We start from the raw sequence: 15,833 nt of genomic DNA on the forward strand, positions 1-15,833 counted from the left end.
TTAAATACATGCATTATGCCAACAAAAATTTGGCCACATGTTTACTTAAGGCCTGAATAAATATGGCCGATCTCTGACAAAAATCTGATTAAAGTCTTACCTGGGGTTAATAAGACTGACAGCAAGAAGTGTTGTTTCTACACATGACAAGTAGTGTAAGGTAAATAGCTTTCCTTGATGTGAAACGGAATTTGAAAGAAAAATCCTGTGCTCTGACTGGAAGAATGTATTGATTTATTCCCATCATCGCTGGTCTAGCAAGTGGAGCTGCTCCCGTGCGTGGCTGGGACACAAACGGCGAAGTCAGTGATTTTAGCTAATGCAGGATCTCAGTGGACGCTGTTCTCATGGTGTGTAACCCACTAAGGCCAAATATGTAATCTGACTTAGTCTGGCCAGTTCCAAGCATCTGATGGAGAGTAGTGAAAATATGTGTAGGAGTTTGGCAGTTCAAGTCCTTTAGCTGTATTTTTTTTTTTTCTTTTCTGGCTAAACTTTCAGAAAACATAAAGAGTTGTGTTTGTATTTCATCTGGCTGTGAAAAGTACAGGCTGAATTCTAAGTTATGCCAAGACTTGCTTGAGCCTTTTAAGAAATCTAGAAGACTTGTGATAAATGCATGTAAGGGGCTGTAGGATGGAGCAGAGCATTGCTACCTCTGTGGTACTCCGGCTTGCACGTGGCAAACCACACAGGGGTTTATGGTGCAAGTGGCTTCTGACAGAAATGCAGTGGTCTCCTCCTTCCCAAGCAATGCTTGCATGGGCACAGGGAACTGCACTCTGGCTGGCAGTAGTTGCTTGCATGCTTCTTACACCTCCCTTCTCAAGGAGCACCGTAGTTTTTAGAACCCCAAGTTTATTTATGTATTTATTGTTCCATGAGCTGCAGAAAGCTGGCTATTTCTCTAATCCAATTTAGAGAATGAACCAGAAGCCAAAAAACTTTCCCCTACCTCTAAACCCAAATAATCTGTGCATAAGATGCTTTGTGTTCAATGTTTATATAAAATGGCTTTCTCAGAATGAAATGTGTAGTCCCGCCCAACCCTCACGCTCCTAAAATATAGAAGGAGCAACAGAACCAACAGATAAGCACCAGTTTATCACAATTTAGGCACAATTTTAGAATTGGCTCCTGCTGCAAAGTGGGCCAAATCTGAACCTCCCAGATATCTGAATCCCCTAAAACATCCCAAATCCATGCTTCCAATCAATATAGCTGCATGATTGAATCTGCAGAGTTGACCAGTACTAAAAACAACCAAGTCCATAAGCAGTAAGTTATAATATTTTTTTATTCATGTTAGAATTTCTATCAGTGTTTGAACATTAATATTTAGAGAGTTTGTAAAATTTCCATTCAAAGTTTAAAATGAGAACCACACTAGATCACAAATGGTAACTAAAACACAGTTCAGAATTGTATGAATATTCACACTCTCTTTCTCTCTTAACACTGTTAAACACTTTCTTTTCTGCCAGGGGGTTTACAAGGAAAAGTGTGCACCGTAATCACATCTCAGCAGTGTTCCAAAACATAATGGTATCATCATTACATATAACTCTTTAAAAATATACTTCTGTCAAAAGACTTGATGACTACTATGTACACTACAAAAATAAATTTTCATATAAATAAATTATATGGCATAATTTTATCTTTGTAACTGAAATGACACAAACCCACTCCTACCAAAACAGGCAGGCAATGAGACCCAGTTTGAATATTTTTTTTTCCTTTTAACTCCTTAACGCTAAAAGCTACGACGAGTCCTTAATGTAAATGTTATATACTCTTTCCTATTTAACATTAGTAAGCACTCTATACAAATAAAAATCCATTAAAAAGTAAAAACATAGCTGTAATAGTGTTTCCAATAGAAATAAAATCCCTGCATTTTGTTTGTTATAAACTGGCATGACAAATACTGTAAGAAAACATTCTTATGATACAAAAATATAAATATCACCCATGATTAAAAAAAAAAAAAGTTTAAGACAAAGCCAAAACAGAACAAATGTTGCCAGCCACTGAATTCAACCTTGGCCAATGTGACTACTGGAGGAGGCGGCGCACACCGTGCACGAAGCAGCAGCGAGCTCACCCTGCGCGCAAATGCACGAGGGGTGGGAGATGCTGAGGCTCTCGCCTCCGCCTCGCCTGGGAGGAAGAGAAGGGAGGGAGGAAGGCGAGGTGAGGCGAGGTGGCCTGCTGCGGCCATGCCGGCGGCAGCATCAGTGGGAGGGAGCCCTGCTGACCTCTGACACAGGAGCGCGCGCACTTGGCAGTTGAAGGTAGCTTCCAATTAGTATCATACAGTTTTGTTGCAGAGTTTTCATGATCTGAGGTCACTATGCTGCTAGTGCTAAACTGGGGCCCCTCGTCTTTTTGCCATTCAGAGTTTTCGTGCTAAGACAGTGAACTGGACCAGTAGGCAGTTGCGACATTAACCCTTAGTGTATGTTGAAACAGTAGCTTATGTATCGCGGGAACAATACCAGGCTCTCACCTGCTCTTCGAGCGTTCACATTGGAGATCTGTAAACAAGTGCCTCATATCAAAGTGTTTTCAAGTGAGCAAAAAAAAAAGGCATGGAAATTTGTGCATTCTAGTTATCCCCATTTGCTGCACTAGGAAGGTCTGTGGGCAAAGATAGACTCCCTGAAGCCACTGGAGAAATACCCTTTCCCATCAAAGAACCAGCACTGCCCTTCAGGCATCGTACTGGAAGAAAAGCCTCACCAGTGCTGTATTCAGAAACTGAATATTGGTTGTGTTTACGTGGCTCCGAACACACGTTTGCGCTTCTACCTGCTCTAAAAAGACAACTTGTAGAAGGGCAGAAAAAAATAATGGAGAAAGCGGAGGACAGAGATAATGAAAACTTTTCTTCTAGTATTTTAATCTAAGGTTCTCCATACTTAGGGTTTGTTTCCAACCAGAACACATATTGTTGTGGTTTTGTTTTTCAGACCCTTCACCTGCAGCAATCCATCTTTAGTTAAAAAATAATAATACAAAAAGCTAAATTAGTTTTGCAAAGAGATCCCCATTTAGCTGTTTTAATTAAAAGTGCCAATGCAGCATGGGAAAATACAAACAACAGAGAAAAGAACACCCCAGGTCTTGTGTGTCATTAATTACAGTCCTGGACCCAATAGAAAGCCATTTATACTTAATAAGTGAAAACAGAAGTTTTATATATATATATATTTATCCTTCCACTTGATTTTTATCACTTACTATTAACTTCTTTCCTGCCATGAAAATAAGGTGACAGAAGATACTGCTTTGAATGCTATAAGGACAAAGCTGAGCTGTGGCTCACCATCAGACAACTCGATTATTCAGCTTCTAATGCCACTCATAGTTATTAACAGCATCAAAATACGGCATATGCTCATTGAATTTCTGTAACCACCAGCACCTCTCAATATCCAGCACCTTTGGAAGTGACAAAGTAATATAGTTTTTGCACTTACCTGGCACCTTTTAAAAAAAGTATCAAAGCACTTCACGAACAGTAATTAAGCCTCACAACTCTCCTGGAGGTAGGTAAGTATAATTATACCCATTTTACAGAATGAGAAACTGAGGCACAGGGCAGTTAAGTGGCTTGACCAAAGCCACGTGAACCAAGTCATTAATAGTGTGGGAAACAGAACCACAACACCAACACCCTGACTCCCTGTCTTCTCTTCTATTTTATCTTGGGCCTTTGTTGATGGCAGTCTATGGTACATGTTGGTAAACAACGCAGCTTTCAGTACTGCCTGCTAAGAGGGAAAGGCAGACTCACATCAGCATTAGTGGGTTTACAAGCCCACTAAAAGTTACCATACAGTATAAGAGAAACTACAGCACATCAGGAACACACATACACAGGCATGCGTAATTCCAGATGCACACATGGATACACACAGCAAAACAAAACCTGCACATAGCTAAATCTATTTAAGCCTCCAAGATTAACGTGCTTTTCTTCATATCTGCTTATTTTAAAGAATTACCACGCATAGCGTGTTTGAAAGTTAACAGTAACATTTCATACTACCACAGGGTTGTGATATGCAAACTTAAAATATTTTAAACAGACATGTACCTTTACAAAAAATCCTATTACATAAGCAATATTTGCATAGAATTATACAAGTAAATTATACAATATTTAAGCAGCAGCAACTTATGCTGAAATTTAGAACTAGATTAAGCTTAGTTGTGGCACAGAGATCAATGTACAATAAGTACAGAGCACAAACAAAAATGTCCCCACTCTATTGTCTGAAGGCAAATGACTCCAGATTATACTACTTTACATTGATTTTTTGTATATTACATATGTGTACATCTTTTAAATACTTAAAGAAATATTTAACAAAATAATACAATAGGTTACAGTAACAGTGAACTGTTGTCCTGATGCAGCATGTCCTTTTCTATAACTTCAAGCAGTTCTTCTCTTCAAGCAGTTCTGGAAATACAATTTTCCATCTTTGGCCTCTTCTTTGCTTCAGTTATCACCCTCTAAAAATAAAGAGGGGGGAAAAACAAACAAAACAAAACAAACAAACAAAAAAAAACAATAAACAAGCATTCATTACAGTTCAAGAAAATCAAGCAAATCAAGCTAATCTAAAACTCATTTCATGGTTCTTATGGTTACAGTTAGCATTCAGGAAATGCGGGCTCTTCTTTCATTTTAGTCAAGAACTTCCTGGTAAAAAGATACTGACACCAATTAAATAAAATGTGGATGCTTTCATTTCAGAGTGCACAGCTTTAGGTAGCTGCCACAAATTTAGTCAAAACCGATGGATGCTTCAGGGAGTAATAAACTGTATTGGATATTGGGCACAGTTAAGACTCTTGTATTAGCTTGCAGTTAAAGCTGGAAAAGCTGAGCCCAGGTATTTCCTCATTCAATACTATTACTTGCAGTGTTTCTAGACTGTCAGGCTAAAGGCATTCAGGGCTATTTGAACTTTGAGATGCTTGGAGAGAAATTTTATAAATCAGAAAGCAGTTTTATCACAAGCCATCAAAAATTTTCCGCCAAAACTCTCTACTTATGTGTGTGCACACAAAATATTCTACAGCCAAAATGAAATGGCTTGCTCTGGTCACACTAGTGTCTGTCCCCCTGAAAGCTCTGAAAAGAAAAGTGAGACAAAAGGAATCCACTGCTAGCAATTTAACACTTCCTCTTCTCCCCAGTAGAGAAGATTAAGTTAAAATACCAAGACATAGTTTTGAAGCCACAATTGAGTTTTTAAGTAAAAAAAAAAAAAAAGTTTTCTACTTAAAAAGTAGAAAGAGTTTTTAAGTAAAGAACTCGATTGCTTTCTCCTCTTTGAAGCAGCACTCCCTGTGACATTAGTGTAACATTTTCAAGAAAATAAACAGCATTTTGCTTCCTCAAACATCTGCTAACACATCTTGTCTGTTCTAAACAGCAATATTTCCTGCAACTTTCTCTTGCTAGCTTTAGGGGGACAATGATATAAGTTTCAAGTAACACAAACTCCTGGGTGAATAAGGGGAATATTGTTCCATGGGGACACATTAAATGCCCTTGAAGGTCAGCTGTGAGCTACACAAATCTGTGACAGCCACTGCAGCTACCCTGGCAGGAGGGAGAGCTTGGCTAAGGGACACTTCCAGGCTGAGAACGGGCAGGGCAGGTCCCTGAGCACAGGGAAGGGGACACCCCATAGCTCAGCAGTGCACTAAGCAAGTTTAGGCCTTTCCACCTCCCTCGTTCAGCCCATCTCCCATCTCTCTTAAAGTAGATAGCAATTTTACACTCTCCCAGACAATGTCATTCAGTATCATGTTTTAAAAGGCAGATGATTCAGTAATCAGAAGACGGGATCTGTCAACAGTAAACGTAATCACACAGCTCTGAACATAACACAACGTATCTGCTTCATTTTCCTCATCTGGGAAACTGGGACTGTACTATATACTTACCCCCTTCACAAGGTGCTTGGAAATAACTCATGTCTGGACACCCTATAACTTCTTAGGACTGCAAAGTGCTATCTCATCCAGTGCAAAATGTGCTATCTTCACACTCAGCAGATTTATGATGAACAGGAATCAAGAAGTACACCTACCTGAAGGTAAGGTACTTCAGAAAACTTTTATCTTTCCCCTCGCTTTTGCACACCATTGCCCAACACAGGCAAAGCTCACAGCTACAACAGACAGACCCACCTTTACACTGAGCTTTTGCCAGCTGTCCTTTCCTCACATTCGACATCTTGAAGCTCTATAACTTCTACTTTAGAATTTCTTCTTTCACACCGCACGTTAAAAGGCACATGGGGGTCCTCGAACATCCCATGGTCAGCTTCATGGTACCCCTCATAGGATGGAAAGCTTCCTCCCCGAGAGCTGTGGCTGTGCACAGCAGGGTGGACAGCGACAGTCACTGAAGCTGAGGCAGTCACAGTAGTGATCGGCTGGCAGTATGCTGGTCCCGAGGTGCCCATGGCACCGAACGCGGGGCTTCTCATGTTATGAGAACGAGCCCGGTGGCCCAGGCGATCCCTATTGCTGGGTCCTGAATGCCCTTCAGTAGAAATTTCAAAAGCGTCCCTGCGAGGGCGGTAAGGAGGTGGTCGCAGCCCTTCCCTCACTTCCCGTTTGGGTTGCCTGCCCTGACGCCACGCCTGCTGCGTGCCGGCCTCCGGGTTCGATTGTAATCTGGGACTTGACTGGTGCCTCGTCTCTGGCTGAACCACCTGGAAGATAGATGCACAGTCAGGCCTCTGAAAAAGCAAGGGAAACAAATGCCATGCTCGCTTACATCTTACGCTAGGAAGACTTATAAGACTGCTGTCCTGGCTCTGCAAAGGTCATGTTCTGCAGTCTTGTAACTGTAGACTTTTCCAAACCGTTTTTGTCTGAAGTTATTAAAACTGGGAAGTATAACACCACAAAAACACAGGACTACAGCTGAAAATATTATTACAGGCTTCCTACATAGTGGTCTGTGTTTTTCAAAAGGATGGATAAGAAGCGCTTCATCTTAACTGATTCAGCAAACAGAATTGCAGGCATTTGGAAAAGGCTCTCTTCCGTGCAGGGTACATACACAGGATGTTAGCAGGGTAGTTTGTATAGACTGTAGGAATCTGTTTTCTGATTTCTGTAAAAAGCGTGAAGCACAGCAGCCACATCAGTCAATAAACCGTGACCAACTTCAAATGTGGCTCTGCTTGTACCTATTTCTAGGCCTCTGCTGAACAAAAACAGATCCACATTGCAGCTCAGCATGCAGCATCAGCAGGGGTAGGAGACAAGAGCTTTTTCACTTTCCTTTGAAATTGCAGTTATGCCAACCCAGTAGCACGATGCAACGGGCCTGAGATTCGGTACAACCCTGAAACTACTTTTTTTTCCAGGCTGTATTAATCTTTCTCCCCAAAGTTTGCTGTCAGAGAGAGGAATATGAGGTGGTGATCCACGAGGAGGTGCAAGGAAGAGGTTTGGATCTCTTTATCTCTCCTGGCTCTTAAGAGGTCATCTAGAACAGTCATCAAACAGACTGAGAGCTCTCTCTTGTGGTTGGTGCCAATACGATGTAACAACAATTGAACATGCCAGAGACCTCAACTCTTGTACCATCACCTTACACCCAACTTGATTCTAAAGTGAGGATAAGAAAAGCCTTCATCCCCTGTTTATAAGCTCTCTAAGTTTTGGCACAAAATCATGAAGCATAGTCAGCCAGAAACATTAAAAGCTCTTCCACAAAAAAATAAATACATTTAAATAAAAATGCCCAAACACTCTTCTTGCCCATCCAGCAGCCAATATTTGAGATACTCACAGTAGATCTCGCAAAGACAGGATTCTCAGTGGCTTCCACTACTACTTGATGGACTGGTGCCCCAGGACCTTGGGTAGCCTCATAATGATGGAGCTCTTCACTGATGCCTGACACGGTGGTTTGAGAGCTGTACTCTGAGTCAGAGGAGTCTGATCCATTATTTGTGTGCCCAGGCGGCAGAGCAAACCTCACAACGCTGGGGGGTGGCTCAGGAGATGGTGTGGGTAATCTGTTTCGTCCATTGGCTGGTGAAACCTGGTGATGACAATGCTAATTACAATTACAAGCATTCAAAAAAATATGATTAGCATTACCCTTTTCATTGTGAATGCTTGATACAAATGTTCTTCTGCTAAATATACCTTTCAATGCTCTGAGAACCCTAGCACTAGTTTTCTGATGAACATCTGTACTAATCTGGAAAACATGCATGAAAGTGAGACATGATCTCCACCTGAGGATACGTATATAAACAGGATGACTGAGGTTCTTCTAGGTATTGTTGTTTCAGCAAGTGGATGTATATGTACGTGCATGTGCTCTTGCACTTAGAAAGACAGAACTCCCTCTTCTGTGGGCTTCCCTCCCCCTGCAGCATACACCAACAGTGATTTTATAAATTGTCTCAAACGTATGTATAGTATGGTTCAGTGACTATTTGCAAAAAGAGACAGGTACACACTTAATAGAACATAGTGGTAATAACATGTACAAACATATTTTTTGAATAAGGGACAGGCTGTGCATACTACTGTGAAGGTAAGAGATGTCGCACTTGTCAAAAATGTTTTACTAATTCAAAAAAATACATCTCACATCACTAATGCTACATACATACCTTGTGTTCTACTTTTATACACACAGATACAGAGACAAATGAAGCGTGGCACACTTATTCTACTAATGCATAATAAAGATTATAAAGTAATTGTGTTATTGAGAGTGTAGGTAATGAACAATCAAATACAAATTTGATAGCTGTGAATCCTTTTTTTGCTGGACTTAGGCTTCATACTGTAAAGTCATCGACATTTAAGTGAAGCCTTCCATCCATCAAGAACCTCACTTGAGCCAAGAGCATTCTGCAGGGAGGGGCAACTGGACGGGGGGACCTTTTGGCAGACTTCTGGTCATGGTTATAAAGGTGTGGTCTGTGGACCACCACTGGTGTGTGTTGGCCCACACAGGCCTTCCTGGTGGTCTGCTCAGTTAAATATTTTGAGGAAAGCGACAGAGGCAGTGAGGTAGGAAAGGATAAGGTATGTGTACAAAAGGAACTGTCTTTTGTGAAATATTGAAGAAAAGCCTGATTTCACAGACTAGTTTGTATATCACCTTATGCTTTTAGAAGTGTACTTAAACCTGCATTCGTATCTAGTTTGCTGATAACCTCTAAAACAATACTTATTAAAAACATACTTTAAGAATATAGGAATATTAAATAAATAGGAAATAGCAAATTTAATACAGATTTTAAATAAAACCTGAGCAAGAAACTTATACATTAAAAATCCACGCAAATTTTTAAAATAAAGAGTTTCTAGAAAAGGGGGGTAGTCCTGGGAGGTGGGGTTGCAAAGACAATGTTATTATTTCTTCTGTTCTCTATGAGTTTTACTGACCTCAGGGTACGGTCCAAAGAATGAAAGAAGAACAGGAAGCAGCACCAATCCATTGAGAACTCCCAGAATGGTTAAGATTGCCAAAACAGCAAAGAAATACCTGAAGTGAGGTTTCAGGGATTGGGGGGAAGAAAAAGGAGCCACAAATATTGTTAGTAATAAGGTATCACAAACTACTCTTAAATATATTAAAATAATACATTTATAAAATTAAACCTCAAGCATTACTAATATTGTACTAAATAACTGTATCACTTTCTACATAGAGATAGAGAGTTTTTTACCTTTTGTATTAGAGAAGCTACATTCCGCAACCAAAAGTGTTAGTTCATAAAGGAAAGAAAAAAAATTACATTTGTTAATTTCCCAGAATCTGGAAGCATGCAATGTTATTTATGAATGTGTTACACAAACACAAAAATATGGAATGTGCAGTGAATAGCTGAATGGACTGAAAGCACAAATACAATGAAAAGGGGCCCCCATTAGTGAAAACCCAGCAGAAGCAAACAAATGAAGTGAAGGGTGTAGAATTTAAACAATTTAGCCTAGAAGGAAAAGAAGCCCTCTTCTCGCAGCAGCTAATCCACTGTGAAATGCTTCTGCATCTTACAGCAGAATCTCTAATTAAATCTCTAGTGTATCAGGTAAGGCTTTCCCTTGCTGTTCATTAATCACAACTTTCCGCCTAGAATTCTGTGAGTTCCAGTTTTACCAAATAGCTCAAATTGCAACCTTTTTACAACACAGGAACCCGCTTTCTGCAAAGAAAATGCTGCCCATTCTATAGCGAGCTTCAGCATTGTACTGAGTAAGAGCACTCCACAATGGCAGAGCTGCATTGCAGGCTAATCTTTTGTTGAACAATTTAGCATCTCTGAATACTCTTGTTTTGCGTCAGCCAATTCAAACATAAAGGCTGAAGTACTATGGAAGAAGAGGAAAGTGCACAAGTGGTTGTCCTTTCCCACCATTGAGGGCTAAGGTCTGGGATCCTTCATGAATACCAAGGTAAACCTGTCAGTAAAAGGAAAGCCTTGCTAGTTGGTATTCGGCACAGCTGGGGCTCAGACTAAACTTAAGGCTGCGTTGTAACTAATGATTTCAAGGACTCGGTCTTGGTAAATTCCTGGAGGAGAAGGGCTAGGAGAAGAACTGAGGGCAAGTTTGCTACTAATGGGTCTGCTGATTACATTGTCTAGCTGGCAACAAACTTTACTGCCTCTGCCTTTCCACATTTGATCAAATATATCAGACTCCTGTAAAACTACAAATATCCCACTATTATAAACATTTTGGAATTTCTGATCTGCATTAGCAAAAATCAGCAAACCAATCTACTCTACTAACATAAACCACCAGAACTTTATACTGGGACAGAAATCAACAACAGGCATTAAAAACATTTGCATCTCATCCATCTAACACTAGGATAAACAGCAGGATTTTAGCTCTGACCACTTGGTGTATACAATGTCTGTTAATTTACTTAATCTTCCACATTGTTGGACTAATCTATCCCCTTCCGGAAGTTTGGGATCTTCTTCACCCACTATAACAATACTTGGGCTCTGATAGTTTATTTTACTGTATTTTTTTTCTAAACAGGGCAAACCAAAGTCAGATTGTGCTAGAAAATGAGAAACTGATGGCCCAAAAAAGTAAAATAACATAAGTTGAAAGGTTGAAAGGCACATTTTATATACTAAGAGAATATCCAATCCAAATTTGGCATGATGGGCTGCTACAATCATCCATTTGCAACGACACAAAAATATTCTTGCCAAAATCTGGTCTGTTAAGTAGGAACGTAAAACACCAAACATACCCCTGTAAATTTAGGTTAAATCTGTAAGTAACCTGTATGTCAAACACCTCTACCTCTTACAAGATCAGCTCCTAAAAGAGTAATTCTAACTTATTTCTTCAACACCAATAAAATAAAACACCCTGACCTCAAAAAAGGCCTATTATACTTTAGGAGATGCGGTATCTCTCTAACAATAATCCACATGCAGGTTGCATGAGGTCCAACTACAAACCTCCTGCCACCTTGCTTTCTTCAGATCTCTCACAAACATAAACAAAAAATCTTAATGAGATTTAGCAGCCATTCTCTCAGTTCCTGCTTCTGACATTTTGTTCCTGTTGTCAAGCGGATGTCAGCAACGTCTGGTCATCTATCCAGCTTACATCTACCTAAGTAGTTTTGTCATCTTTAAGACAACTTGTATTTGGCCTGGTTCTACCTCAGTTCTGTTTTAGGTCTTAAAATATATTTTTTTTCATGCTGTAGTTTGCCACAAAGAACCTGTGTTACTTCTAAGATTAGCCATTTTGCAGAGTTCCACAGGTTGTTTGGAATAGAATAGGATCTGTTTCACTGCACTTCTCAAATTCCCCTCAGAAGAAAAACTTGCTCTCCTCTCATACTCGACGAATTCACATTCTTAATTAAATCCACAAGAAACAGTCTGCCTGTAGTTCTAAACAGAAGGGCCTTCAGGCTTTGCTTTACAAAATTTTAATATGAAGTTCTGTGTTCATACTTATGGTTCCCTAGCTCCCAACCAGAGCTTTCTTTCTCTCCGCTTTCGGCACTGCTATAAGCCTCATATAACGACAGAAAGAGAAGGCCCAGAGAGCGACGCTTGCAGCACAGTTGCAGCACGTTTGTAGGTTCATGTGTCCTTTCAACACAAATTTTTGTGCATACAAGAAGTCTGGAGGATCTAAAGGTTAAAGGTCAAACCCGGCTAATACCAGACAATACTCGCTATTTTGAACTGATTCAAATCCAGAATTAGCCAACTTTGCTAAAGAGGGCCATTTTTGTTTCCTTTCATGCTGGGAGTCAGATTTTCCTGGAACAGATTTTAATACCAGCAATGGAAACACTACTATGTCTAGCATGCAACAAGGAGTTAATAAAACAGAAGGAAAGCAGGACCATGATGTAAGCATGCTTGACACACCATGCATAGTAATAAAATGACAGATACACTGAAATGACTAAATATTAAAAGCATACTTATTTTTATTTTAAAAATAAAGTCAAGACACACGCAAATGCTTTACCTGACAATAAAATCAAACTCTGATCCTGCGAGCATTAACACTCCAAGCAGAGTGGACACAGCTCCATCCAGCACTGGTGCAAACATATGTTCCAGGGCAAGGACAGCCCTATGGTTCTTGTCTCCTATGGCAGTTAAAAATGCCTGTAAAACAATGAAATTCATTTCATTACACAGATACATACAACCTGTCAAACAGTCTCTCTCATAGCATGCACAGTTTTTTGCCAGTTAATTACTTCAGTCTACAGTTTATGAAAATATCTCTGTAGCTGGCTAACCTTCAAGACAGGGTCTGAATCTGCAGTCATAGCACATAGCTGCTGCTGAGGTTGCACGACCAGAGCAAGCACTGATTAAAGAATCAGAGCCCTAGCAATAATTTTTGGAAACAAAGCCTGCTTGCACCAGTAGACTTTTTATGTTGCCAGCTTTGCTTATTTCCACCTGGAAAGAATTCATTTCATGGTGAGAGCACTTCAGGTGTAAAAATTACAGAGCTACTCTTCAAACTCTCAAGGGGGCATGGCTTCCATTTCTATCACGGGAAGTTTGCTGTAAAAATAGCCAACACCGACTGAGGCTTTCCTACACAAACCTAGGACCAGTAGCCTCTGTTCAGTTACGTCCACCCATGGTAGCATTTATCAGTGAATCAGGTCTTTCCGTCATATGTAAAGAAGTGTCCACTGGTACAGTGCATTTCTTCTTCACAGGTCTGAGGATCAGACATCACAGGAAGGAAGCACCCAACTGATGGAGAATTGCCAGTGTATTCAATGGGATTGGCATGAAGTAACACTAGACTGTGTGCTGTTTTAACACTTCTGTTTCACTCAAAATTAATGTTTCTTGCAACTTTTACTACTTCAAAGGTAGCAGCCCTATACATAAAATTGCTTTAGGAATAGTACTGAACAGAGTAGTGCATGACCAGCAATATAACTCATGAAATGTCTTTCTCCCTAAGTCTCCTTGGTGAACAAGCTGCATCAAGAACACCCAGATGGTGTTTCTGATGAATTGGTCTCCTCATTGTATAGCATAACAGTTTAAGAAAACAGCAATCCGATATTCTCCCTGTGATTTATAAGGTCTCTCTCCTAGGTGAATTCTCTTGTACCTACTAATACATATGCTCACGAAGCTACCTTCCTCATGGTCCTGGTATTTAAGTATACTTTCTCTGGCAGCTTATTTTCACTCACCTAACAAAATTTGGCTGAAATCAGTCAACATATTAAAAACTTATTTGGTGGAACAAACAGACCAAAACCAGGTACTTATACATGCAGAGATTCCCAACCCTCCTGTCTGTAGGAAGCCCAAACATGTAATATTAATCTTTAATATTGGACTAACGATGGTATATGGAAAATTAATGTGTCTGGGACATTTTACATCCCATATACACAAATGGATCAAGAATCAGGGTAAAGGCAGCTGTCAATGAGACGACTCTCGTGAATGGCAACTATGGGAGTTGTGGGATTTAATCCACAAACATACTAACACATTATCTAAACCACATACGTGTATGTGTGATTTTAAAGGATGTATAATACAAGGGTCTACTACTGACTCAGAATTTACTTGCAGGAACTAAAAAAAATGAAGTTACAATTCATAGGTGACAGCAGAGAACTGAGCCACAAGTGGACTGTGAATTACTCTTCAACAAGTTCAATCCAAGTTCTGTACCAACAGTGCCTTTTTTTTAAATGCACGACTGGTGTATATTCATTAAGTCCTGTGAATATACTGCTGACCATCATCGGAGGTCTACTAAGCATTTACATCAAAGCCTGTGTTGGAAAGATTTTGACACCAGACTCAATGTGAAAAAACACCATCTTAAATTCACTTGGCACTTTAGCTTCAGCCACAGGTGATTTTTATTTATATATAAACAGTACTGTAAATTAAATTGGTTTATTTCCATTTAGAAACAAACAAGTGTTTTGTACTTCTGTATTCTAATTTTCCTGCTTTAAAATGTCACTTCTATGAAACTGTGATTTCTTTCTTCCTCTTGTGCAGCTGGTTTCTAAAACTTCCCAACGTATCAAGTGCTGGCGAACACGTTTACCTCCAAAAGTCTAACTATCCGTAGAGTAAGGGGAAAAAAAGCGTCACCACTTCAGGGATCCGGTTGCTCCTATTTAACCTCCTTCCCCTACAACTTTCCTTAAAATTATTTTTTATCATCCTGCCACTTCTTGCGCCCCAATTTTGTATACATATCTCCAGTGTGCTAAGATCTCCTTCAGTTCTCATCTCTTTTTGCTGAGTGTGCAAAGTATTGGCAAGTTCAGCACTGACATTATCAAATGTGAACACAGAAAAATAGCCCTTTAATCTCTTCTTCATCATTAAATAAAGCAAGATGAGTTTTGTAGATCTTGATCACCCAAAACTGCCCCCTTGCAAGAGCTCTGTCATTTTGCCACATTTGTGCACTTCAGGTTGACTAAGCTGGGTGAATAAGTGCACTCTCAATTTGGACACTTAACTTTGCAAAAGTTGAAAATGTTTATATAAACTGCATTTCTTTTTTCCTCTGCTTCTCCTCATCACATTGGAAAACTATTTTTCTACATATTTCATATTTGTGCCCAACAGTTGATGGGTTCTGAAAAGAAGGTGCAGATTTTTCATGTGGAATATGAACCTGAATCCATTCGAATTTTAGTGGCTTGGACACACCAAATGACAATGTGATTTTGAAAATCTCCTTTCAAAGGCTGCTATTCCACAGGATACAGAACGTACACACAAGAAGAGTTTCTCAGCACTGACTCAACAACAGCCACACTGCAGACAGTGACCCGGGAAGTCTTATAGTGACCATGAGGATTTGTGATCTGAACATAGCCACAACGTTATTTTAAAGTACTTTGAAAATGTCTCCTAGTTTTACATACCAAAGCAACATGAACAGTGAATTCCACACCAATCCCAACAGAAGCAATCAGGATAACCACAGGCACTGCACTCAGTTTTATTCCGATTAGACCCATCATGCCGAACAGCTCCACAGTCATCAGAGCCAGCACCACCACCTAGATGATTTCAAAGAGCTGTTAGTAACTTCTCATACTCTAGGCAAGTGAAGAGAAAGATATTTCAGAACAACATGGTGACTATAAAAGCAGTCCTCTATTGCCAAAGACAAAGTAGTTTTCCTTGTTTCACTGTGCTCAATGGCAATGACTTGCTAAAGAGCTGGTTTAAATTATACTTCTTAGAATCAGTTACCAGAGCAAGCATCAATTTTCTGTTGACTACAATATA

General features: G+C 39.8%; 1 protein-coding gene across 3 annotated transcripts in view; it reads right to left on the reverse strand.

Annotated features, from left to right (window-relative positions):
• Positions 1–1,279: 1,279 nt before the first annotated feature.
• The window catches only part of PTCH1 (patched 1), a 71,795-nt gene continuing 57,241 nt past the window's right edge, over positions 1,280–15,833 (reverse strand). For 2 of the 3 annotated variants that reach the window (XM_068666464.1, XM_068666463.1), the window contains exons 19-24: positions 15,464–15,601; positions 12,541–12,683; positions 9,463–9,562; positions 7,841–8,095; positions 6,220–6,749; positions 1,280–4,527 (exon numbers count right to left, since the gene is read on the reverse strand). In XM_068666464.1, coding sequence (XP_068522565.1) covers positions 6,222–6,749; positions 7,841–8,095; positions 9,463–9,562; positions 12,541–12,683; positions 15,464–15,601 — 1,164 coding nt within the window. In that variant the 3' untranslated portion in view covers positions 1,280–4,527; positions 6,220–6,221. Of the gene's footprint in view, positions 4,528–6,219; positions 6,750–7,840; positions 8,096–9,462; positions 9,563–9,746; positions 9,764–12,540; positions 12,684–15,463; positions 15,602–15,833 lie in introns of those variants that run through there. The other variant, XR_011091100.1, reaches the window with a different exon arrangement.

This window comes from Anas acuta, chromosome Z, assembly GCF_963932015.1.
Source record: "Anas acuta chromosome Z, bAnaAcu1.1, whole genome shotgun sequence".
Taxonomy (NCBI): domain Eukaryota; kingdom Metazoa; phylum Chordata; class Aves; order Anseriformes; family Anatidae; genus Anas; species Anas acuta.